The 26,974-nt window shown below is 50.8% G+C and overlaps 1 protein-coding gene across 50 annotated transcripts in view; it reads left to right on the top strand.

Annotated features, from left to right (window-relative positions):
- Positions 1 to 1,040: 1,040 nt before the first annotated feature.
- The window catches only part of CELF4 (CUGBP Elav-like family member 4), a 298,904-nt gene continuing 272,970 nt past the window's right edge, over positions 1,041 to 26,974 (top strand). For all 50 annotated transcript variants that reach the window (XM_036823176.1, XM_036823149.1, XM_036823187.1 and 47 more), the window contains exon 1: positions 1,041 to 1,467. In XM_036823176.1, coding sequence (XP_036679071.1) covers positions 1,182 to 1,467 — 286 coding nt within the window. In that variant the 5' untranslated portion in view covers positions 1,041 to 1,181. The remainder of the gene's footprint in view (positions 1,468 to 26,974) is intronic.

Genomic DNA, 26,974 nt, shown 5'->3' with positions numbered 1-26,974 from the left:
AACGCTGCCCAACCGCTCCCCAGACCCGTCCTCCCCAGGTAGCTCGGGTGGCGGTAGATGCCGTGCGGGAGGGCGAAGATTTGGGGCTGCTCTGGCAGGTTGGGGATGCGAGGAGGGAAAAAGCAGAGAAAGACAGAGAGAGCGCGCGCGCGAGAGAGCTCTTGTCTACAGATTTATCCACATAATATATATTTATGTAGCATTTTTTCTCTCGACACTGATCAATGCGCACTCGGATCGCTGGGCGGACTTCCTCCAAGCCGGCTCGCTTTTTCAAGTCTAAATAAAGGGAACCAGATGGGAGAAAAAACGCCCATTCCACCTTCGCCGCCGCCCCGCCCGCCATCCCTGCCTTTGCTTCGCCCGCCTGGCGCTCTAATAGAGCGCAGCTCAGTGGATAACGCCCCCCTACATACCCACACGAAAATGAAAATCAATGTTTTTTTAAAAAAAACAAAAAGTTGCACCTGCTGCTATTACAAAAAGAACCCCCAAAAGGCAGAGGAAGCCAGCAGCCCCGTTCCTAACTGGCACCCGCTCCCCGCGGCCGCCGGGCCCGGAATCTCAGCGCCTCCCGAAGAGCCATGCGCCTGGCGCTATTTATAGCCGGGGGCCGTCTCGGACTGTACCACCGCTGCTCGCCGGGGCCGCCGACGGGGGAGGCGCGGCGGGGCCGGCGCCGCCCCACGCCACCCTGCTCCCGGCCGCCGCCCGCCGCCGCGCTGAGCCCCCCCGCCTAAATCTTGCCCTCCCGGCCCCGCGCCCCCCTCTTCCGCGCGCGCACACTCGCCGCCCCCACCCCTGGTCTGACTGGGAACTTGAACCGGTCCAGCCTGTTTAAACGCGCAAAGGACAGAGATCCTGTCTGTTCAATGTAAAAAAAAAAAAAAAAAAAAATCTGATCAGACCGAAAGAGAGAGAGAGGGAGAGAGGGAGAGAGAGAGAAGAGAGGGAGGGAGAGAGAGGGGGGAGAGGAGAGAGAGCGCGAGCGCGAGCGAGCAAGAGAAGAGAGGAGAAAGAGAGAGAGCAGAGAGCGAGAGGAGAGCGAGGTGTAGAGAAACCGAGGGGGAGAGAACCCGAGTGTGTGTATGCGTGTGCGTGTGTGAGCGCGAGCGAGCTTGCGAGGGAGAGGAGAGAGAGAGTGCGAGCAAGAAAGAATAAAAGGAAAGAAGATTTTCTCTATGTATATAAAGATGGCCACGTTAGCAAACGGACAGGCTGACAACGCGAGCCTCAGTACCAACGGGCTCGGCAGCAGCCCGGGCAGCGCCGGGCATATGAACGGATTAAGCCACAGCCCGGGGAACCCGTCGACCATTCCCATGAAGGACCACGATGCCATCAAGCTGTTCATTGGGCAGATCCCCCGCAACCTGGATGAGAAGGACCTCAAGCCCCTCTTCGAGGAGTTCGGCAAGATCTACGAGCTTACGGTTCTGAAGGACAGGTTCACAGGCATGCACAAAGGTGAGTGCACCTTTCGTTCCCAACTTTGCCGGTGAGAAGGAGCGGGCGGGCGGGCCGATCGGCCGGCGACGAACGAGCGAGCGGGAGACGGCGCGAGAGGGAGCCTCGGGCGGACGCCGAGGAGGGAGGCGCTCCGGCAGCAGAGACCGGGACTGGGGTGCGTGGGGAGCTGTTCGCCGGGGCAAGGCTGGGTTTTGGGCAAAAAGCTGATAGACGCGGTTTCGTGGGGAGAGAAGCGGGAGCAGAAGAAGAAGAGAGAGAGAGAGAGAGGATCGAGGGGAAACGGGGCTTGGATTTTTGGGTACAGCGACTTGAAAGGTTGGGATGGGGACGTCTGCACCGGCCGAGCCCGGGACGCTGAGCAGACTGGCGGGCTCTCAGCCGGCCGGGGACCAAGGGTGCTGTCCATCGCCGTGGTGCTGAAATACTAAGCGGAGATGGTTTTCTCCTCCGCTCGGGGCCAGAGTAGCAGGAGCGCAGCCGTCTAAAAAGAAGAGAGGTAACAAATTCAAAGATATATTTTTATTTCGCTATCAATTTAACAGTAAACTCTCCCTGTCGAGCTGTGTGCCTGAATAATCCGGTTGTGGTGTGAGTGGTGGAGGAGGGGGTGGGGGGGGTGTTAGTTGTTTGAAGGAAAGGGGGACAAAACCTAAGGTAAGAATTAGCAAAGAACCAGCCATCCCTTGGGTGGAGTGGGGGGGTCAGGGAAGCCTGGATGATCCCCTCCTCCAGAAAGCAGGGCTTCGAGAAAAAAAATCTGTGTGTGAAAGATATGCATTTTGGAGGGTGTATCCTAAATTATCCCAAACTCACCATGCAGAGAGGTTTATAGTACATCGTTTCTTTCCCTTGAAGCAATCATTACTAGTGAGTGCTTGGAGGAGGGGGAAACAGAATGATCAAAGAATTAAAACCCAGCAACTTTTTAGGAAAGTGGTCATGGGAATTGTCTGCAACCTGCCTGTTTTCTCCTTGTTTTATTATCTTTAAGGCAGAGCCCCAAACGTGTTCAGTTGTAGAACGTGTGTGGGTGGCTGGTGGGTGACGAAATTAGCCCAGTGCTTGCTTCCTAACAGTAATGTATAGGATATGCAGCGGGAATTAATCGGGGCTGGAGCTGTGTAGGCAAGTTAAATGCTTTCTGAGAGAGATTGATCGTCAGTCAGAGAAGGAACACTGGGCTAAGGAAGTTGTAAGGGATGTGTATGGACGTTCCGTTTTTAATAAACAGTAGTGTGGAGAGCTGCTGAAGATGCTGTGTTAGAGCTGGTGGTTTTAAAGATGAAAACACACACACGCACATGCACACCTACCCACACACAGAGGGCAGCCTCATCCTTGGCCACAAATGGGCTATGAACAGAGCTGATCCTCCGGCACATTAGGTGCAGAGCGCGGAGCTGTCTGGTTCTCTAAGCAGCAGTGGTTTTCACTATCACAGCCTCCCTCCTTCTTCAGCCCTCCCTTCATCCGAATACTAAGCAGAGCTCCGAACTCTTCATAGTTGGAGTCCCAGAGAGCAGTTTTTATTGGCTTTAGCATCTTCCAGCTTGCCTGCTGAGGAGTAAATCTTAAAGTTAATGGCATGTTGAGTAGCACAAAAACATAGCAGAATGGAAATATACTGGGTTTGCTGGGGTGGGGTGAGGGTGGGAGCTGTAATGGAGAGAGAAACCAACCTTTATTCAATATGGAGAAAATGTCTGTTCAGAAGAGAAACTGGAAAGGTGGAATGGGGAGGCAGTCTTCGAAATAATATCTGTTTCCCCCTTTTTCACCCTCCTTCTCAAGTCAACCATATCTCTGTAGTTTTTCCCTTTCCAATCAAGCTCCCTAGAAGCTAATCAAGGTTTGTATTAAACCTTTGTCATTTTAATATGTCCCCAGATTTTAAAATAGCAATAATGAAAATTAAACAGGAGAGGTAGGGAAATACTTTGCCCATCTTAATGATAGGTTCTTGTGGGGATTTGAGATTTTAAAGTTTAAAAAAATCAGAATCCACTAGAGGCAAAAAGACAGTTGTGAAGAACTGAGCTTCCTATGAGATCTGGGTTGGAGGACTTTATTTGCTTCTTTATTCCAAATGAAGATAATCTTAAACAATATTCCTTGGTTTCTTCTCACGACCCCTTGCTAGTATCATCACTCTGTTTCTGATGTTTTGGGGGCTCCCTTTTACTATAGCAAAGATGTAGAATTATCATCATTTGCATCAGCAAGGTAGAGAAGGTTAAGATATAGTTGCATCATATGTATCATATCATATATATACATACACATATCTGGCCAGGATTCCTATGACAAGCAAAACTTCATTTTCTAAATAATTCCTCCTCTAAACTGACTCAGTCAGGGGCAGACAGGCCCGTTGGCTTTGGAATGCTGGGTGCTTCATTGTCGAAGCTCACCCTTCAGAGCCTGAGCATATATTTTTTCCTATGAAACTTCCTGCCTCTCCATCCCTCAGATTTTTATAGGCAAGGTTGGCCCACAATGTCCCTAACAGTGCTTGGAAGCTCTGAGAGAGCTGAATAAATGAGACAGTTTCCGAGGCCTGGTTTATTCAGTCCTAGAAGAGTTTGAACTCCTCCTTCAGTGATACAGACTGATTTATTAGCTAATCCTGATAAAATAAGCTTCCGGCCACCTTAAAAAATTACTTGCTTGCCGTTGGTGATTAATTACTGTTAAGTCAAAAGCATGATGAGGCTTGAAGAATGAGGGTTGCATTTGGCTTCTAGATTTCCCCCAAGTCTAAATTATAACATGAGGCTAGCGATAGAAACGTGCCTTTGTTAAGCCTGGTTTCAGGGTATATTTGTGGCTTTTTCTTTCCCCTTCTTGAATTTCTAACTTCTAATGAATCATACTGAGATAAAATTGAGAGACATGACAGGATACTGGCCTTCATTGTGGATGGAATATGTATGCTATTGGTTAAAAGAAGAAGAAGAAAAAAAATAAGTAAAAATTAAATTAAGTACATGAGATTTCAGGTGGGTATCCATTTGTTGGCCACCTGCCATTTCTGGTAACTAAAGAAGGAAAGAGTTCTAAGGGTTAATGGAATACCTGCCATGCGTAGAGTGAACCTTAAAAGGCAATTACTCCAGTCAAATTGGGAGTCTGGAGGAGGGAGTAGGTGTGTGTTGTGGAGCAAACCCAGCCGTATCCGAGGAAGGCTGTTGGGCTGGGGAGGCAGCAAATAGCAGTTGTGGACTGGGGTGATTACCGTAAAGGTAAATTCACCCCCTGGAGACCAGAAGGCAAATGGGCAGAGGGAGATCTGGGTGCTAGGCAGAGAGAGAAAGAAAGGAAAAAGCCCAGAACAATTTGAAGAAACAACACCTAAGGAAGAAAACCCAGTTTAATGCAAACTCTCCCGGCTAACTCAGAGTCTCCTTTTCTCCCCCATTAGAAGCACTTCGAGAAAGATTGTTTTTCCAGGCTCCAAAGAAAAAGACACTGTGCTATTGATTAAAGAAGAGAGAGGCAAACTCCCAGGGTGTCAGCAGAAGTGAACTGAGGACGAATTTTGCCCCTTCTTATAGAATTTTTCTCCCTTGGAGAAGGAAACAGGTCATCCACTAGTCTAATTCTTCCCTTCTCTCACTTTTTATTTATTTCTATTTTATTCCTTGTATTTCCTGGAAAACAAAGGCAGTGACTGAAAATACGTACACACACACACAGAGTCACGACTGCTAACACACACACACATACACAGTTAGTGGATCACACATGAACAAGCCACAATCCATTCATAACTTTGGTCTTATCTAGCAGGATAGGAGGCAGCAAAGACTGAGTTACTGGGAGACATAAAGACTAGTGCTCTCTGGATAGCCATATTATAATGCATTATCTTTGAAGTCATTTAAGTCCAATTTAAGTGGTATTTAGTATAATATTTATGAATTAATGTGATCTAAGCATAGGGCTGTCCCCAAAGGTTTAAACAGCCTTTACTACTGATATGTGCTTGTTCCCGGAGCCTGCGATGCATTTTAATCTAAACAGCTAAGTCCTCATCACAGTCCCTCTTGTTAACCAGTCAGAACCAATCTGTGGCCTGGATAACCTCTCTGCATTGAGATTTTCCCCTGCTGCATGGAGGAATATCTACTCTAGTGGCAGCCCGGGGGCTCCCAACCCAGGAGCCACAGCTTCAGGGACTTCGGCCCCTCATACTTTCATACTACATCCAGAGGGAGGGTGGGGACAGAGTAATGGAACCTTCTGTGCATTGAGCTCTGAAGAGTATATCATTTTGAAATATACTCATCATCAGATGCACAACCTCTCATTTCAACGGTATCTGAGTAGTAAATTCCTCAAGCCCCTTGATTTGGGGTACAGCTGGGAGAAGGGGAAAGGGCAAGGGTTATGATTATGTTTGGGTGATTTGTGACCATCTTCATAAAATTATGTCTGGTATTTTTGTGTAAGAGGTAACAATTCTCAAAATATCAAGTTTCTGCCACTTGACTTTAGCTGAAAGAGCTCATTGGGTTTTTTTGTTTTTTTGTCTTTTTTTTTTTCCTGAGATAGGTGAATTAAAGCTAGTGAGGTTCTATCTGATTTCTGTTTTCAAATGAGTCTAAGACACAGGGAAGCTGAAGTATCAGCATGGGCATCAGCTCAAGTAAGATGAACTTTTAAAAACTACTTCGAAAAATAAAAATTCAATTCTGTCCAGGGATAAACACTAGCAGAATGGCTGGACACACACCTATAGCTTTTAAAAGAAAGATTTGCCTTGTGAGACAGAGATGTGGAAAATGAGATAGCTATAATAAGAAGAAAAACATTTAAAAATAAGTTTCACTAAAGAAAATTAGCAATAATAATTGTTGCAAAGTTAAAATAAACCTAAACAACTGCCCCCATTAAAAAAAAACAAAACAAAACTCCAAATTCCAGATGTTGATAAGTATTCTATTTAGGAGCAAAGAAAAAAACTATTGGGAAATGATTAGTTTATTTAAGACGCTGGTGATTATTTGCTGGTTGTGCATGGTTTCATTTATCTTTTAAACAGACTTCCCGAGAATCGACACACACATACACACCACTCACAGAGGTAAATTAATATGCACATGTGCACGTATATGCATCCATGTGCAAGCATGACTAAGCGCATCCCACACATATGGGAACCAGGGCTGGCCTAGATTTTACTGCAATTCAACAGGGAGATGTTAACAGTCTTTCTCCCCCACCCTGCCCCACTCAGCTTTAATGGGGAATTCTAGATTGGGTTGAAAGAACCCCCTTGGCATACTTTCACTCTCTCCACCTGCTCCAGTTGGCTGATGTTTGTGACTTCTCAAACAAAAAAACAAAATAAAACAAAAAGAAAAGCTTTTCTTGAATGAAGTCATAGCTTAAAAACAACCCAAAGGAAAACAATTACAAAAATGTATGCCATAGATATGCAAACGTCCCCTCAGTTCATGCGTATGTAAAGCTGATTGCTGGAGGACTTTCCTGATACCCAGTGATCTCACCACTCTCCGGTGACTCGAGCAAAGGCCATCGCTGTCATTATTATTATTATCATCGTCATCCTCATTATTATAATTTATAGACCAGGATGGGAGAGGAGCTTCTGAGTGATGCCTGAGGAGATATCCAAAACACCCACTCTTTGGTTGAGAAAAGAGCTGGTCTCACTTGCCTCTGATGGATTTAGGAAAAACACTGCACAACTCACACCTTCCAAGTCACCAGAGGGTGGTCAGTTTCCAAACTGACCCAGGAATGGATCTTAGTATAGAAGATTTGGAATGAGTACTCTGTAGAGGAGAGGAAGATGCAGTAGAGAATGAGGCCCAACATCGTAGGCAGAAAAAAGGAAAACCGAAAGTTGGAAGGCCAAAATGCCAGCCGGAAGCTGGGATCACTGGTTGACAGTGGCTGAAACTGCAGCAGCTTCTGAACTTGGAAGGGAAATCCCATGTGACATGCTGAGAGAAGAGCTCGAGGGTGTGAAAATCTGTGTGTGTCTCTGGGTACTGGAGGGTAGGGGGAGGGAAGATGCTGCAGCCTGCGTGGGTGTTGGTGTGAGTGCATGCATGCGTGTGTGTGTGTGTGTGTGTGTGTGTGTGTGTGCAGGGAAGACATGACAAATTCAAGTATCGTGGAGATGATGTTAGGGGTAGTTTCATCTTGCAAGGCTATACGTGTGATCAGGGAGATGGTTGACGGAGAAAAGAGGAGAATGACGCTGTCCTTGTGATTATGTACACGCTCCACCTCGGAACTCGCGGCTTGGATTTGTCAATGATCTAAGTTCCAGTGCGGAGGCGTGCTCTTGTTCATCTGCCTGAGAGCCCCACTCAGAAGTCCAGGTTGGGGAGAGGGTTCATCTCCCCCCACGCATCACTCTTCAAAGTCTTGCCCACTTCTGCTCACCTATTGACTCATTTTAGAAATGACCTTCCATCCAAGATCTGAGTGGCCAGCCCCAGAGCCCAGCTCTCTGCAGAGATCATTCCCTCCACTCACTGCGTTCCCTACCCCACCTGCTGCCACTTGGCGTCCCTGTCCAACTTTTCTTTTGTAGTGCTTTCACACACACACACACACATACACACACATACACACACAGGGGAGTTGACCAAGTCAGTCCAGCTAGGCCCTGGCAAGCAAAGGGCTGCATTAGCCTGAATGCACACAGGGGTGGCAGGGACCTGGTGGCCCACCTTTTGGGCTCTCTACAAGGAAATCACATCCTCTTCCTTTACTTTCACCTTTTCTGCAGCCCCTCAAATACACATGAATCACAGAAAGCATCTAATTCTGCCCAGATAGCCTAGGGAAGGGGAACAGAGCCCCCAGCTTAGTAGGAGCCCTTTTATCATGCTCTTCCACCTCCCTCTTTTCTTTTTTCTCCTTACTATTTAAGATGCCCTCGAAAACCCACCATAGGTCTGAAGAGAAAGATACATGTTCCACTTGGCAACGTGAGGGTATGGTTAAAGATGCCAGGGCAAGAGGGCAATGACGGGGTAGAAACGGTGGCAGAGGAATTCCCAGAGTTGATGTGCTTGCCCTAAGGGCTTCCTCCATCTCCACTCATCCAGTTTCCAGTGGCCCCTGGATGGGTATAAAGCCAAAGCCACAGCTCTGCCCACAGAAACCAACAAAGCAGCCAGGTGGGCAGCCCCAGGGTAATTGCCCTCCTTTCTGTGTCCCTCCGGGAGCAGAAGGGGATATGTTCAGGACCAAGGAGTCACAGGGCTGCTCCGCTTCCACTCGCTCCACCTTTGGTTTCCCTTATCCTCCCTTGTATCTCCCCTCCAGCATAAGCTGACTGACACTCAAACGAAGCAATTCCCAGCAGCTCAGCTCAGGAACAAATCCTACGTGGCCATCTGCAAGATGTAAATAAATGGGTGCCCTCGTGGAGACAGACATAGTTCTGGTTCCGTGAGGATGGAACAGCCAAAAATATTGATCAAAGCCCAGGAAAAAAAAAAAATTGATAATGAGCTGGCCTCCAACAAGAGTTTAATTGACGGAGACTTCTGAAGGCCGGCTCTGGACAGCGCATAGACTGACCACGATGTTACTTTATTGCAATACACTCTGCTTTAATTAATTAATCACCTTTGTTAAGAGCTGCTCCAGATCAAAGGTTTCTGGATACTTCGCAGATCTTACTAACAAAGCCCCCATGCATTAGGCTATCCTACTGCTCATGGTGAGGCAAGCAACCTTCCTTCCCATTTTCTTTCCTCTTAGCTGTGGCTTCTTCCTCTTTGTTAATGATGAATGGATCTTACCGCACAGCCGCTCTGTCCTAGGATGGGGATGGTGAGGGGTGTTGCCCGCTGAGGGCATGGGGCTTCCTCTCAGCAGCTGTTTCTAAAATTACATGACTAAGACTTGGTTCACCTTCAAATCTATCTGGCTGAAATGGGGAGTGTCAATAGAATAAAAACAGAGCTCATGGAAATGCAAGAGATGTGTGTATGTGTGTGTGTGGGGGGGGTGTGGGTGTTTGTGTGTGTAGGCACGTGCACAAGCAAGTATGTGCACATCCACATAAATATTATGGGATCGATACATTTCACATCCGCTGCCCACACCTCTTAACTTCTCCCTCCTGTCTCTTGAGCACCTGTGCTACTGTCGTATTTCACTCTGAGAAATGCTCAGAGCTGAAGCGTGCATAGATGATGCTATATTGAACCAAGCCATTGTTTGGATTCGGTTACGGAGTCCGGGTGCGTGTTGAAGGATGGTCCTCGCCTGGCATAGGTGGTGCCTAAAGAATCTACTTCTCAAGATATGACAGGAACCTCACTCTCCAGAGTCCCCAAAACCTACAAACTGACAGGTGACTTACTTGAAAGCAACCCTTGGAGTCATTCTAGGCAGATTTGAATGCCATACGTGGCTGTTTGTTCATTATTCTAATTTAATGATGCAGTCACACCTAATTAATCCATGTCTGGTTTATTCATACACTAAGTCTGAGGATCCAAAAGATCTCTCTAGCTAGCTGGCTTCCCTTTACAGGGGCGAGTGAGGGGGATCCCCCGACAAGCGAGCGCGTCCGGGTCCAAACAGGAACGGATCACCGTAGACAGATTTGATGAAGGCACTGTCCCTGACACCACTGTCCAGCCACGTAGGAATGACAGCAATTACAGAGATGACAGCAGAGACTAGCGATGAGATCTGTGTGTCTGTGTGCACACACGTGAGCACACAATGCGTGCATTCTACCAGGGCAACCTTCAAATAGGCAACGGGCCACACCCCCAGTGTGTACAAAACAACAAGGCCTTATGGAGTGTCAAGCATTCCTATGATTGGGAGTTTCAGTGCAGAAGGTTGTGAGGCTGAGCTGAGTCAAACTCCCCTCTCTGGCCTGGAGAAAGCCGAATGCATTGCTGCCACTGCACACATAAAGAGACTGAGGTTGGGAGCAGCAAAGTCCAGTCTTCAGCGTGGCCCTCAGCGGACCTCCCCATAGCTGCTTCTGGCCATACTGCCCCCAGTGAGTGCTGCCTCTTGCCTGGCAGGTACATTGAGAGAACAAGGCATCAACCTAATAATATCCTTATAAAGCCAAGCCTCCTGTGCTAGTCCTAGGAGACAAGAGGCATCCAAAGATCAAACACTACATCACAGTGTATTTGTAAGCACTCTCTGATACGGCTACCTCCCTATAATGCTCTAATTGACTATTTGATCAGCTCTAAAAGGCCCGGTGTTCAAGACAGACTCACACACATTCACACACTCACACACATACACTCACCACACAAGCACACGCATGCAGTCTCTCTCTTGCACATGGCACTGTACCCACACCAGTTCATCCAACAAAGGTAGATTTGCGCAGGAGATGCTTGAAGGTGAGTGAAATCACACACCTAAGATCATACATGCCCTTCCAGTAATGGGCTTATCAATAGCTCTTAAAGAAATGTGACAGCCAGCCCAGAGTCATTCAGTTGTATGGACAAAGGTCAGCATATAGATATCCATTATTAATAATATCAATATCTTGGTTGACCAATATAACCAGAAACTGTATCATGTCACCGCTGATGGGCAAGGCTAGGAGGACTCCTCTGCAATAGCAGGAAATTATGCCTATGTAAAATTAATCATATTGACTGGTTCTAAGAATATACGGAGAGGTGAAGATGTTGAGAGCTCTTGCCGTGGTGGGAAAGGGGGACCTTGTTCCCAGAGGCTCCCTGGTCTTGAACCCTTGGAAAGTGCCCAGGAAGGAGATGTCTACCAGGGCAACCTTCACATAGGCAAGAGGCCACATCCCCCAGTGTGGACAAAACAACAAGGCCTTATGGAGTGTCAAGCATTCCTATGATTGGGAGTTTCAGTGCAGAAGGTTGTGAGGCTGAGCTGAGTCAAACTCCCCTCTCTGGCCTGGAGAAAGCCGAATGCATTACTGCCACTGCACACATAAAGAGACTGAGGCTGGGAGCAGCAAAGTCCAGTCTGCAGCGTGGCCCTTAACGGACCTCCCCATAGCTGCTTTTGGCCATACTGCTCCCAGTGAGTGCTGCCTCTTGCCTGGCAGGTACACCGAAAAGAACGCTTTCCCTCATCCAGCCTCTGCTTTCCAGCGGGGTGAGGTAGAGGAGAGGTGTTCTCTGAACAGGAAAAGAAAGAAATAGGATCCCCTAACCATTATCCACCCAACATATCCACATCTTTCTGTCAAATCAATACTTGGCTTGGCTTGGTCTCACCGGATGGGGCACAGAGAGCATCCTTGCACCCGCCGTGTGAAGATGACTACCTCTGAGGGGTGGTGTGAGCCTGAAGCAGCATCCCCAGTTACATGGCTGGATACTGGCCTCGGGAGGATGTCAGTGTGCACCCTTTGCAGCTTAAAGGTCCCAGGAAGAAAGGCAGCCAATCCCATCAATCATGTGACTGGGTTCTTGAGAGCAGCGGAGCCAGGGTCTTGTCTTGCCAGCCTTGTTGGTCAGGTTGGTATGGTCTGGACTGTAGAAGGCCACTGCTCACTCAGGCTCACCTCCAGGCACAGTGAGCAGTAAGGAAAGGGAAGGCCATGTGTCCTTGGCCTTGGAATTGTTGTCTGGCATGTCCCTGGCCTCTCATGGCCTTGCCCACTGGAACCCAGCTCAGGCTGTTCCTGGTCCTCCTTGGCCACGCTGGGCAGCAGCTGATCAGGTGTTCTGAGGGAGAAGTGGACAGCAGAGACTCCAGTGGCCAAGGGCTTGGCAGAGAGAGAGACGGAACAGAGCTGACAATTTGGATCATTTCTCTTCTCTGTTCCCAGAGCCTGTGCAGGCAGCTGGAAGGGAGACTGCCTTAGAGGCCAGGTCCCCTGGTGGGGTGATGATGGACGATAGGAAAGGAACTGCTAAGGTGCAGGGGAGATGCCTTTGATGTAAAGGAAGGAGAGGAAATGGTCCCTGTGGCTGGGGTGGGAGCACTTGGGCCTCAGCAGACAGGCCACCTGCCTCCCCCTCCTGGCCTCAGGCACACTCAGAGTCCCGCCAGACACTTACACCCTGCCCTTGGGACCAAGGGCCTTGGCCAGTCTCTGTTCCCTCCCCTGTGCTAATGGCCCAGCCTTGTTAGCTGAGGCTACCTTGGACAGTTCCCAGATCTCTGGACTTGCCCACCACCCGGGCCCAGACTAGGCGTGGCCACAGAGGAGTTTGGGGAGGGCGTACCCTCCTCGCCCACAGAGCCACACCGCCTCCTCGGCCCCAAAGGCCTGGGTCTAAGGAACTCTAGGAGAACAGCCCAAAGCCCAGAGGCTAGGACCCTCCTGTAGACCCTTTCCCTACCTTAGGGAGGGGCCCCCAAACTGTGCATTTGGAGGGGCTCCCCTCTCCTCCAGCGGTCGCCTGCCTTCTGACCATGAGAGGGAGAACTTCCTACTCTCAAGCAGGGCCCCTGAAGCCGAGGCGCCGCTCCTGCCGCAGTCCTGGCTCGGGGTCCAAGCCTCTCCCGCACACCACTCCTTACCCCTACAGGACAAGGGGGGCACTCCTCTTACGCGTGGGAGCCCCATGCAGGAGTAAGCTCCGTGGGACCCTGAGCCCAAGTCTGGGGCACCAGCAAAACAGCACCAACATGAAACAAAAGAGGAGACTCAGAAAATCCAGAAAGTATGGTAGTTCAGTATGCATGTGCGTTTGGTTTCATTTCAAAAAATGAATAATTCGTGTACGGTTTAGTACGGATTTTATTCTTCATTCCCTATGTTGCGGCACCAGAATCTTTTCCATACTTAGGGGTCTGACGTGGGTCCAACTCCAAACTGTTATATCCCTCAGCTTTTGCAAAGGACTCTCCAAATGCCCCAGAAGACACAAACGCACACTCAGCCCTGTGCCTGACAACCCGGGCCTGGGTTAGTGATCATTTGGCACACCTGCCACCCAGGTCCAGCTGAGACCCCAGGGCACCAGCTCTAGGGCACCAGAGTTCCGTGGGCCATCGGAGTGAGAGGCACAGAGCAGGAGAGCCACCACTGGCTTATTTCCAGGCTTCATTTTCTCTTGCAATTTTTAAAACTCTTTTTCTTGAAAACTGAGACCTCCGCTTTGCTCTCATCTTGATTATTTCAATAAGTAAATTATTAGATTTATTTTAGAGTCAATTCTGTTGTTATTGTGTTGGGCAGGTTTGAAAATCCACTGGAATGAGAAGTAAAGGGTGAGGCCTGGGGCTGGAAGGGACAAGGCAGCCAAACAGGTCCCCAGAGAGAGGAGAGGAATGCAGATAACCGGGCGGGCGGTGTCTCGGCGGGGAAAGCGTGCCCGAAGGCGGCGGTGAGCAGACTCCACAGACCAGGTCACAGTGGCAGGCAGCTGGACGGGAGGAGAGAGACAGGAGCAGACGCCCAAGTAGTGGCCACAGAGCTGGAGCTGGGGGCGCCAGACTCCTGCTCCCTTCTGTGCGAGACCCCCGCTCTGTGGCTCACACTGTCTCCAAAGCCTTGGTTTGTTTCTCCTGAGTTTCTCAAGTTTCTCAGCAAAACATTAACCCTGAGTGTTCTGACTTATGTCAGCTGAGCCAGGCTGGTCCACAGCAGAGGCCACAGAGCTGGGAGGAGAGGGTCCCCCAAGGCTGGCAGAGGCAGGAGAATCCGGCTGGGGCAAGGGCAGGGGAGTCATCGACCCAGCTGCAGTCTGCATCTAGGGCACACCAGCCCCATGCGGAGAGCAGGGTCCCATGCCTACCCCCACGGGGCAGGGCAGCCTTCTGCAAAGCAGAGAGCAAGTGCAGCATTCCTATCTGATGGGGGAGACCCTCAGGGAAGACCAGGGTGGGGTGGGGCACAAACACGCCTCCCTCAAGAAGGCAGATTCCTGTGTACTCAGGTGCCCTGAGGGTCACGTTCTCTCCTCGGAAGGTGGGAACCCACCATCACCACCGAGAATAACTGGGTGTGCTAGGAAGCAGCAAACCCACAAATATAAGACTACCCAATGCGAATGTCCTGTGTGGGGAATGAAGGACCCTCCCCGCAGAGAGGAGTAATCCGATAGGGGTACCAGCTTCCGGCCCAAGGGGCTTGGCCCCAGGCTCCCAGGTAGAGAGGGTGGCAGAAGCCCGGCTGGGACATGGGAACAAGGCAGAGCAGAGCCCAGAGGCCAGCTTGCTGCCGACCTGCTTGTTTTGTTTCGTTTTGTTCCATTATGTTTCGTTTTTGTCCCACTGCAGTAAAGTCTCGTTCTCAGGCTGGTGGATAAAGGAATTTCTCACTTTGAATAAATCTCCACCTACCACCGGCCCGGCTGAGAGAGAAGAGTTGGGGGCAGGGGTAGGTGGGTGGGTTGCAGATATGTCTGAGGAAGGTGGTGACACACATAGGACCTGCAAGGACAGGCCTCACCTTCTTTGGGGCTGCAGTGTCCTTCAGCTGTCTGAACGGCAGCCCACTTGGGCTGAGAAATTACTCATGGAATATTTCAACCCATGCCCATGTTCCCCATCACCTAGTCAGGCATCCAGACTGTCCCCAAAGCTTACTCAGCTGAACATCCCGAGCAGTAAACTGGGGGTTTCTAGAAGTGGAAATCTCCCCCGGCCCTCTGCCCTTCCTCTGTGCTGGCCCCCAGTTCAGGAGTGGCTGCAGGAAGCCAGGCAGTGGGTAAAGCCCGGAACAGCATTTCCTGGGGTGACACTGGTCTTGTGGCTGGAAGAATCTTGGCAGATCCCAGGAAGAACCACTCCCAATGTGGACAGCACACCCGGGCAAAGGTGCCAGGCTCCCTGGGCAGCCTATTTACTGCATGGGAGCAATTGGGGTGCTTCCTCCATCTCTGGGAGAGAAACCCAGCCCAGAGGAGCAGGAAGAGATGAGGTGACCCTTAGGGCCCCGAACACAGGAGTGTTTGTGGCCGACTCTTTAGGGGAAGGAAAACTCCCCTCGTTCAGGCCTTCCACAGAGCGTGACCCCGCGGCATCTCCTGACCCCTGGGATTTCTCGGGGGGAAGCACAACTGGGCTCCGTCAGAGAGCTGGAGTCCTCCAGTGCCCCCCGCCCTGCCTACTCTACACTCCCCGGACGCCCCCAGGCCCCAAACCCCAAGCCCCAGGGCTCTCAGGGCACAACGGTCCCCAACCCAAATGACCTCCCTTTCCTATCCCTTCCAAGTCCTGCCCCTTGCTGATCTCACAAATCAAACTGGGCAGATGCGTCCCTAGCGGCTAATGGACATTAATGAGTTACCGTCACTGGTGACATGTGCCTCGTACAGGGACCTTTTAGAGCCCAGGCCATAACCCAAAGAAACATCTCTCATGGGGGGATTTCTGGCACAAGCCAAGCCAGAGGGAGAGGCCGTGAGGCTGGGAGGCCTCTGGCTGCTGCCTGGGCACGGGCCTGCCTGGCCTAAAGCTGTGTGGCCAGGACATGGACCACCCCCTCCCACGCCACAGGACCAGATGAAGCAGGCAGCGGAGGGGCTCAGACCCTGCCTGTCTCCCAGCAGGGCCGGCGCACCCAGGAGGCTGCCAAGTCAGAGGTCTAATCAAACATTAAACACAGTCAGTAAACTTAAACCAGCGCCGTATCTGAAGCGCCGAGTCCCTTCCTGAGAGCAGCCCAGCCCCAGCTCAGGGACGTTGCCAGCTCAGCTTTGCCTGGGTGCAGGGCTGGGGGCTTCTGGGCCCATGCCCCACTGTGGGCAGGAAAAGGGGAGACACACAGGGACCATGGCAGGGACGGAGGCTCATGGTTTTTCTCCTCCATTCTGTTATTCATTTCCTCTGATTTTTATCTAATCTCTCCTGATTGTCCTGGTGAAACTTAATAGACAAAGTGAATTTTTATTACATCATCAATATAATCTCCAGCTAATCAGCAGACTCGGGAGCCACCGCAAGCCCTATAGCTCCTCATCTGGCTTCATAAATAGTAGGAACAATCACTGCCAAGCGTGACTCCTCCACCTCCTCCCAAGAGGCTTTCTCCCCACTGCTCCCCTTTCCCAGACCTATTCTTGGGGTTTCTGCCTTCCCACGGATCCCCCCCACCCAGTGGGCCACATTGCCGGTCGATGGAGATATCTTCCCCATTCGTATTTTTAGTTTTCTCCCTCCCAGCTTCAGCTGTTAAAATCACAAATCTGGGGCTCGTGTTTTGAATGCCAAAATAGCCTAATGTCGACTGATTTTGATTCTACTTTCCTCTGTGCTCGGAATATGATATGTCATAAGATATTACATAATCCGATAGATCAAAGTATATACTCTAAATCACATCATATACCAAATTAAGTCATATATTTTACCGTACCTGTATAACCTATATACCAAAGGTGTTTTGGTCATTTAAAGTCAGATCTTGTATCTTATAGACTGTATCATAGATGTTAAATTACATATTTCATTTATATTATAGTATGCCTTTCATTTACATAGCATTTTAATCTGTAAAGTGCTTTCTTGTCTATTACCTCTTTCATCCTTATTGCAACCAGGTACAGTTGATGCCTTTTTTATAAAGAAAAATGGAAAAGGGATCATGAAGGAAAATTACAACCTGGTCAAATCCTGCTAGGATACAGCAGAACGGCTCAGGTTCAGAACAGATGCTGGCGAGCCAGGGAAGGGGCCTGGGCGAACCAGAGGGGGCAGAGGCCTGGCCGATGGCCAAGTAGGCAGATTCCTAGGGCCTGGCCTGGGCAGCCCCTGGCCAAAGGGCAGCGATGATTTAAGGAATGTATGATTGGTTTGTTTGTTTCCCCACCAACCTGCCCAAACTTAAAGGTGAAACTGAGTGTATCTTCTTGGGAGGCTGAGCCCATTCATTAACTCAGGGTGTCTGCTCCCCTGCTCTCTGGGGCCACACCACTCTGCTCTGCAGTGGTTTGGATTTGGGGAAACCAGCAATCATCACTTAGAGTCAAATCCTATAAATAAGGTGGGTGACAAGGCTATTGAATCTGACCTTGGGTGTCCACACCCCCGACTGTTTGAGGGAAGGGGGAATCAGCTCCCTGCAGGCAGATCAGAGCCAACTCTGGGAGGCGCCGGCCACCCTTCTGATTTCTGTGCAAAAGTCTGCTTGTTCACATCTGTCCAGTAGATGAGCTGCATGCGTCAGAGAGTCTCGGGAAAGCTCCTTCTCTTTGGGCCTGACAGGGCAAGGGAGGCCTGGATCCTCAGAGGGGCCCCTGGGAGCAGGCAGTGTTTGGCGCTCTGGACACTGCCTGCTTGCAGAGGTGGCTGGTGCACCAGGGATGGAGCTGGACGCCTGGTCCTCGCCCTGCCCGGCCCTCTGGCTCAGAGTCTCAGCTTTCTCCTCTCTCGAATCACCACGGCAGTGACCCCTGCTCACCCCACCTCTTAGGGTCATTGTGAGGATGGAATGAGCTAAAAGGAGGGAAAACGAGGTGTAAAAGTTAAAATCTCCAGGGTCATTGTCATGTATTAGGTGCCAGCACCCCCATCAGAACAGAGAGCTCTGAAAGTCCTGCTCACTCAGAAATAGGATGCTCGGGCTGACATCAGGATGGACGGGAGGGAATATTGACAAAGCACCTACTACACGGCGTACACGTAGGACTCTTGCTTATTTTATCTCATCACATCCTCGTGACAAAACTGCGACAGAGATGTCACCGTGCCCCTTCGAATGCCACAGGAATGGAAGCTTGAAGAGCAGGAACTCGACGGAGCTTACGCGCTATGGAGACGCAGAGCCAGAATTTGCAACCAAATGTGTCATATTCTCAAGCCCCCCACATTTCCATGACTGCAGCTCCCCTTATGGAAGTAAATAAAAAGATCACCTCTTCCATCGCCGTCATTTTACAGATGGGGATACTGAAGCCCTGTGACATTAAAAGCTAACGTTTTCTTAAATCATCCCACACCATATTTTACAGAGGTTCTGAAAACACACACATATACACACACACACACAAGTACATATACACATTACAGACACACAGAGATAACTCACATAAACACACCCTCTTACAGATACACATATACACAGACACACACACATGTATAGACACACGAAGAAATATATACTCACAGACACACATAGGAACACACTCACATAAGGACACTCAGATACCCACGTACACGAGCACACACACCCAAAAATATAGATATAACACACACACATAAAACACATTTCACAGACACACACGTATAGAAACATACCGAGTCACACATAGACACGCACAGAAATGCACACATAGAGGTACACACACAGACATAGATGCCTAAACTCACACAGAAGCACACACTCACACACCAGACCTCAACAAGGCTTAATTAACCATAAGGCCACAGGCACAATTTAGCCCCATAACTCTTTAGCAGGAGAAGCAAAACCAGCTGGTTTAGAGAAAGGGATGACAAGAGCCCAGCTTGGAGGCAAGGAGGGAGCCCAGTGGCCCCCTCAGCTCACCTTTCAGCCTTAGGCCAGGGGCCAAAAGTCATCTTGCCAGCGCCTGTGTGGCACAGGAGCCCCGTAAAGGTCAAGGCCAAATCCTCATTAGAAATCAACAAATCAACAGAAGGCATTTGCTGAGAATGCTCCCTCTGCAATTGCTCCTCCGCATCCACCCCCAGGATCCTGGCCAAGTTTCTGCTCAGCTGACCAAGACCAAAGGAAGGTCCTGGAGAAATTTGGGGCAGGCCTTCCAAGGACCCCCCAGCCCTGTTCATCTGCCCTGGGCAGGTCTAGTACAGGTAAAGCCAGGCCTGTGACCGGAAGAGGCACCTCCAGGAAAGAGTGACTGGAAGGGATGAGACGACAGGTGTAGGTTTGCAGCCCATCTGTCCTGGAGGCCAGCACTCGGGCTGCCTCCTCTGTGGCTCCTAGCGATGAGGGAGGATGTCTTCCCACATCGAACCTCTGCTGTCCACCCAGGCCTGCTCCTGGCCTGCAGGGCTCCTGTCGGTCTATGGGACCACACTTGTCCCAGGCTTGGCAGACAAAGTGGCCCTGTCCATCTGTATTGAGAAAATACACACACACACACACACACTACATGGAGCAAAGGGTTAGCAATGACGCAATGACAAGGAGCTCATCAGAGAATGGGAAACATATGGTTTTCTTTAGGATAAAATCCTGAGGGTTTGGGAATGAGTTCACTAAATGTTCACCTCCTGAAGGACGAGCAAACCATTTGGAAACTGAGACTTTCCTGGGACCATGGGGTGGGCCTGCTCTGCCATGCATGGACCTGGGCCGGGTGTGTTGGATATGAGCTGCTCTGGGCTGCCCTGGGAGGTGGTGTGTATGTGTCGCCCCGTCCCACGTGACCATACTGTGCTGATGGGCCGTGAGGGGTGAGGCTCCGTGGGCAGCTCTGGGGACCACGGAGACAGCTATGAACGGCCACGGCATGGCTAGCTGCTGGCACACGGTGTGTCTGTTCAAGGCATGCTGTGTGGATGGGCGTCGTCTCCTCATGTTTGGCATTACCATGTCCTGTGAGTCTCCTGCATGCCTGTGCACGTATGCTGATGTTGTATGGGTCACGTGTGCGTGTCAGGTACAGGAGAGCAGTGATTTCTGCCCTGGTTCTGGAAAGGGATGGGAGGGAGCAGAGGGGACTCTTGCTTGTTCCTGCGCAGCTGCAAAGCTCCCTCATCCTGGGACCTGCTACCCAGGAGGGTCCCCCCTTTCTCTCAGCCCAGGGGGATCTCATGCCAGAAACGCCTCTGCCCCCGTCCTGAAGCTCTGGGTCCGAGCAGAGCTCTTGGATCTGGAGCCCTTGCCCATAGCTGCTGTGAGAACAGTGTGTGTGTGTGTGTATGCACGCACACCGCCTCCATATAAGCACACTGCAATCTCAGCTGGGGAGGCCCAGGCAAGGAGCCGTGAGGATGTGTATGCTCAGATGTGCTGAGGGGACGCCAGCATGTAGGGGATGTCAGGGGCCCGGGTGGGCCAGTTTCTAACTTACAGATTGTAAGTCTATGACTAGAGTTTCTACCAAGTGCACGTGAAAAACGGCAGAAAAGATGGGTCCAACTCCCTGGGCGGGCTCTCCTGCAGTTCCCCGCAAATGTGTGTGAGCGGGAGGGGTCTCTCGAGGAGCCTCTGGCCAGGGTGTGGGAGAGGGGTAGGAGAAGGTCTGGGGGAGGCAGGGTCCCACACACGTGTTGTATGGGCAGCCTGAGTGGGTGGGACGCTAAGGGAGACTGTCCTCCAGAGACCTCGCTGCTTTCGTGGATGCACGGCTGGGCCATCTGTGGCATTTTTCTCACATTCTGCCTACAGCTTCCCCCGGGAGATGGGGAAGAGGAGGTCGGGGCTCCTCAACTTCCGGGTAGCCCTGCGCACCCAGCTCCTCTCGGAGACAACCGAAAGTGTGGGGCTGTGTGTGTGTGTGTGTGTGTGTGCGTGTGCGCGTGACGGACAGAGACAGAGACAGAGAGGGAGCTTGCGGGGAGGGGCAGCAGCTATGGGAAGAGAGAGGGCCCCCTCCCCACTGCCTCCATCTGAGTGGGAGCAGATGGTCCTCAAACTCAACCGGCCCAGAGGCAGGGCTTGGAAGCAGTGTGTCCTGAGGGAGGGACAGCGCAAAGGAGGCCAGGGTGGGGTCCCCGGGAAATGCTCCCGGGCTGAATGCATCTCTGCCCTCCCAGATCTGTCCTCTGTCCAGACACCCAGGGTCCCTGAGCCCTGCCTCGCGTCTAGCTGCAGGGGCCCTGTTCCTTTGCTTCATCTCTGGGCCACTTGAGGTTGATCCGGCTCCTGGGGTGCAGACATGAAGGGCAGGCTCTTCCGAAGTCTGACCCCGGCGTGAACTCACTTTGCTCCGAGGCCTGGCAGGAGAAAAGCCGTCCTACCTGCCACCATGGGTTCTGAGGTCTTGGGCTCATCAGGAGGGAACCACCATGCTGGACTCAAATCCAGGGTCGTCATCTGTGCTTTGCCTAAAACATCCTCAGCAGGTAGCCCCCAGGCACACAGAGCCCTTAGGTGAAGTCTGCCTTGTTTTCCCGCAGCCGAGGACGGACCCTGACCCTCCCCTGCCTTTCCTAGGTCCCCTGTGTCCAAATTCCCTGGAAATCTGATGAGAAATGAAGATCCTGGCCTCTGCCTCAGACCTTGGAATTCCCAAGGTCTGGGACTCTGCAGCTGGAGAACAGCTCAGAGATCTCCAATGCCTGGTCCCCAGAGCCGCCCGGTGGCAACCCCCAGCCCCATGGTCAGTACCCAGTCTAGATTGTTACTCCCTCCTGATTCAAAGCTGGACACCCTCCCAGCATCTCCTAACTTCCTGCACCCTGCCTCATGGCCCCCGGGGTGCAGCCTTCTTCCCCAGGGGAATGACCTCCTGCACAGCCAGGACCACAGGATCACACATAAATCCCCCTCCTCAGGCTGCCATCGTAACTGCCAGAAACACACGTCTTTCCCACCAGTAGGAAGGGGTCCTGACCTCACACTCTCACATTTTCCTCTCACACACATGGGCGCACACACATTCACACACAGATACACTCATCCAGACATACAGATACGCACAGGTGCACTGACAAACACAGAAACACTCACACACACACAGACACACACAGATACACACATGGGTTATGCTATTCTGTTCCCAGCTCCATGGAGTCATGGCTGTGCTCAGCACCTCCCATGGCTTTCCAGGCCCCATTCAGAGGGAGGTGGAGTCTCCAGAGGTGGCCAGGGGCTGTGAGACAGACAGTCCTGAGGTCAAACCCCAGCTGTTCCACAGACAAGATGTGTGACCTTGGGCAAGTCACTTTACTTCATGGGCCAGCCTCAGTTTCCTCGTCTTGCAAATGGGAACATACAAACTGTCTAAATGGGTTTATTTCGAGTATGAAATGCAGTAATCTAGGCAAAGCATTTGGCACAGTGCCTGGAACGGTAAGCCTGAGGTGAATTGCAGCTGTATAACAAGTGAAAAAGAAAAAGAAGTGATAGAATTCCCAGCCCAGACACTCGCCTCTGGCCTTGCTGCTGTTGCGCTTCCTGGGAGATCAGTTCCAACTGCACCTCTGCTCAGCTGTGCCCGCCCAGTGCACCTCTTCCCTCTGCCTCCCCCAGACCAAAGCCTGTCCCTTTGCAGAGACCGCGCTGAGCATCTCCCAGGAAGCCTCCTACAGCAGCAGCTCAAACCTCCCACCCAGGGCCTCAGACCCACTGCGCCGACCCCCTGCCAGTGTGTGCCCATCTGGGTCCATCCGGCCTCTCCTTCCCCCGTGAGCTCCCCACAGACACCCCTGCGGGCCTCGGCTGGACACACCTCAGGCACAGATCCATGGTGGCCACCTTCACTCACCTAGAGGGACAATCACTCTGGCCCTGGCACAGGCCAGTTGCTTTTTTAATATTAATTGTATTATAATTGTTTTCCACTGTGAGCAGTACCATAGAAAAAATAATCGAGATGGGAAAGGAGAAGAGAACGTACCCGTAGTCCCACCGCTCAAAGATGCTCCTGTGAATGTCATGGTGATTTTACTTAGGTCTGGCTGGCAGGTCCACTCAGAAGCAACACAGACTGAGCTCGCTTGCCTACAGAGCACCCAGTGTTGGGCTACACCTTGTGTAAGAAGCAGAAGGAAGAGCCACAGCCACCACACCCCCCCACCCCCCTAGGAGGCTCACAGGCTCGAGAGGAAATAACACTGGGGAAAATGATGCCCAAAGCACAAATGAAACACAACCTACCCCCACCCACCACCACCAGATACCACTGTGTGCCCGGGTCATGGAGGGATGTGCAGCTCCTGTGGCCAGGGTTTGAAAGTGGGTAGAAGCCCTGGGTTCTTGTCCAGCGGCCCCTGGAGTAAGTCATTGGGCTTTTCTAGATTTCCACTTTCTCACTTGGGCGTGGAGATAAAATCGGTCACCTCTAAGCATGCTTCCTGTTTCACAGTCTATCACCTACGAGGTGAAGTTCATGCTGGATGTAGAGCCCAGGGTTGCACAATAATGAGGGACTCTTGGAGGCCGGGGACAAGTGTGGGAAGATTTGAGGAGTCGCTCAGAGACCACAATCAGGGGTCAGAGGTAACAAGAAATGATGAGTCCACGGAGGGATTGTAGAGCTTGTGACTGGGACTTGGTCATGAGTTGAAATGGAAACGGGGTGTGATGGTTGGCCCTCACTAGCACCAGGTTCTCCCAAAGAACAAGGGGAGGCAGTGGTGGTGCCGTGGAGAGAGCACTACATCTGGAGTCCAAAGACTTGAGTTTTAATGCTTGAGAGGTGGATGATGACCACAGGCATTTTATTCCCTGAGCTCTGAGCTCCCATCCTGTAAATCAAGAATAACAACACAGATTCCGCGGTTATCATGGCAATTAAGTGAGAATATATAGAAACATCTAGAACAGGCTTGGATAATTAATAAGCATAATAATAAGAGAAATAGTTAACATGCCTTTGTCATTTACCAAGTGCTCAGCACAAAACCAAGCATTCCTTTGTGCTATGTCATTTCATACTCCCACTTCTCCTAGAAGGAAGGTTAAGTTTCCATCTTTATTTTGCAGACAAGGAAACAGAAGCACAGAGAGTTTAAGTAACTTCCCAGGTCACACAGTGAGGAAATGGCAGAGCCAGAATGCCAAGCAGGGCCCCCAAGAGTCACGGGCTTGGTTAAGAGTGCTTGTCCTGGTTGTGGTCAAGTCCCACATCCGGGAATGAGAAAGTCTTCACGTGTAAACAAACACCATGACGGAAGATCAGAAAAGCCAGCTCCTGAAGTTCAGTGGATACACAGTAAGCACTCAATAATGAGTGTTTATTTATTGCTTCTGTTTACAGCTCTATTCCCAAAGTGAATTGTTTAAGTAAGGAGCATTTACCTTTATTACAGTCATTGGTAAATAAAATTATATTTGCATTTCCACAAATATGTATGAGTTTAATTAGTCTTGCAATTCGTACACAAGAGCCGGTCCAGGAAACACATTCATGAGCTCACACTTCTACCCCAGGCAAAAAGCCTTCTCAGACAAACACCATCAGGATTAAATAATTCATTCATTCACAAAGAATGATCAAAATTCCATGTCGGCCATGCTGGGGGTAGGATGCCAATTAGATATCCAAGTGGAGACATGAAGAAGGCAGGTGGATTATGATCCTGGAGCTGAGTGAAGATCTGGGCTGGAGGTATAAGCGTGAGAGGCATTCATGTATCGTGGTACTTAAAGTTATTTATAATAGGACAGATTAAACAAGACTTCATAGATGTGATTATTGTTCCTCCCCAGTGTGGTCTGAGCATCAGTGAGGTCATGGACTGTGCGATACACACCTAGTCAGGCATGCATGAAGCCCGAGGTGGGGTCTTGGGAGTCCCCTACTCCCCACACCCCTCCCCAATGTCTCAGCAGGGGCTCACCAATGCCAGACACCCCTGGCCCTCACTTTAATGAACGTAGCAAAGGAGACTGTTCCTCCTGCCTCAGTTCCCCCTCATACCATCTCACAAAGCTTATCTTGAATATGTCCTTCCCATGCTCCCACCTAAATCCCTCCTGCTGTAGTTTCATTCCCTCCAGCTTTTGCCATGGCCACTGCCACTGCCCTTTCTTGGAGTGTCTCTTTCTCAGGATGCCAAAGTTGCATTCCACCCAGGAGGGAGAGCAGGAACTCTCTAGGGTGAGTCAGCCGGATTCACAGCGAAGATGTAGGTCGCCCAGCTCCCTCCTCCCTGCTCTGCAGTGGCTGAGGCCTCCCTGCCCCGCCTGCCCCACCAACCGTGTCCTTGTGGCCTGTACACCCTTGCCCCTCCACCCCCACCAGCCTGATCTCACTAGTGGCTGCTCTGAACCCCTGGAAGAGAAGCATCCTGCAGGGACTTCTGTGTGGCCCCCAGAGCCACCACCAAACACCTGAGACAGACTGCTGGCCCTATTTTCTCTCTTTTAAAGTTAAAAGCTAATAAAAGCAACACACAATGAAATAAGCTGCTGGTGTTTTACTTACAAATTAGAGCTGAAATCATTCCCTAGGCGCCTGGGAGTCTCTGAGAGGCTGGACTGGGGTGAAGGAGCCTGCGTGTAGAAGGTCCTCCAGGGCCACAGACCGCCCTCCACTGGCCTGCAACTGCTCCCCCAGGCACCTCAGAGCCAAACCCTCCTTCCTTGTCACCTTCATACATACACCTGGGTCAGAGCCCACTGTCAAGAGGGTGGTCTTCAAAAGCCCCCTATCAAAGAGTGATGGGTAGCTGGATGGGAGGACAGGTGGAGACGAGGAGATGACCCAGTGCGTCACTGATCCGGCGATAATAGTAAAAATGTACCCATTGCGAAGCGCTCTAACACGCCAGGCCATGCTACCCTCATGGCCGCATGAGAGCTCTTCATCCTCTCAACTACCCCATGACAACACCAAGTGGGCTGACAGCCATGTGTGGCTATTTCCATGTCCGTTTATTGAAATGTAATTAAAAATTCAGTTCCTCAGTCGCACTAGCCATGTTACAAGTGTTCAGTAGCCACAACTAGTGGTAATTTATTATGCTAGACAATGCAGACCTAGAACCTGCCTTGCAGGGCAGAAAATCCTATCAGACGATGCTGCTCTAAAATACTGCAGGCGGGTAAAGCAGTGAGAGTGTCACACATGCACGTGCCAACCTGAGCCTGTGTGGAAACGATGTAGGTGGGTGTGGGCTTCACTATACTGTGTGTGTGTGTGTGTCCAAGAGGTGCCTAGCCCTTGTCTACGACCTCAGACCTGCCACCAGAAGGAGTGTTATGAACACGGGCTCTAGAATCAAACTGCCTAGATTCAAAGGCTCGCTCTCCCCCTCTCAAGCTGTGTGACCTTTGGCAAGTGGCTTAACTTCTCTGTACCTCAGCCTTCTCTTTATAAAACAAAGATAATAATAGAGCCGTGGCAGAGGGTTGTTAGGAGCACTCCGTGAGATAATACGCACACAGCTCTCAGCATGGCTCCCGGCACATTGTGAGCTATTAATAAATGTTAGCTGTTACTGCCGTTTCCAGGAGGCAGTGTGTTTGCTGTGCTGGGGCAGCCTTGGAGAAGAGTCACGTAAGGGAGCGCGCTGAGAACTCTGATGAGGCACGAGGATCCCCTCATACTCGTGCTGTTCAGGGGCTGGGGAATGAGCTGGTGAGAAGCTGCAGGGGGACGGCCCTGTGGGTGCGGGGACGGGGTGGTGCAGATTAGAAGAGGTGCACACGGAGGATGAGGAGGATAAAAATGGAAAACCAGTTGGGCCTTAGCATGTTCTTTACAGCCTAGACCTTTCTATTTTGCTCTGAAGATGTACTGCTTGGGAGAGAGAGTCATGTACATAACTGTTTTACAATGTCAAAATTGCTTTCTCTCTTCAGTGAAGCAGCAGGACAGTTATTCCCTCATACCTTGCCCTCTAGGATCTAAAGTCTTACCTGGGAGATGAGGCCAACCCACAAGCGACAATTGGAACGAGAAAGAATCAGAGCCAGGGTGGCACCTCAGGGAATTTCTGGTCCAAGGCAGACATTTTAACACAAATCGTTTCAACAGGTATCTGT

Source organism: Balaenoptera musculus, chromosome 14 (genome assembly GCF_009873245.2).
Source record: "Balaenoptera musculus isolate JJ_BM4_2016_0621 chromosome 14, mBalMus1.pri.v3, whole genome shotgun sequence".
Classification (NCBI taxonomy): Eukaryota; Metazoa; Chordata; class Mammalia; order Artiodactyla; family Balaenopteridae; genus Balaenoptera; species Balaenoptera musculus.
This window is presented reverse-complemented; position numbering and strand designations above follow the sequence as displayed.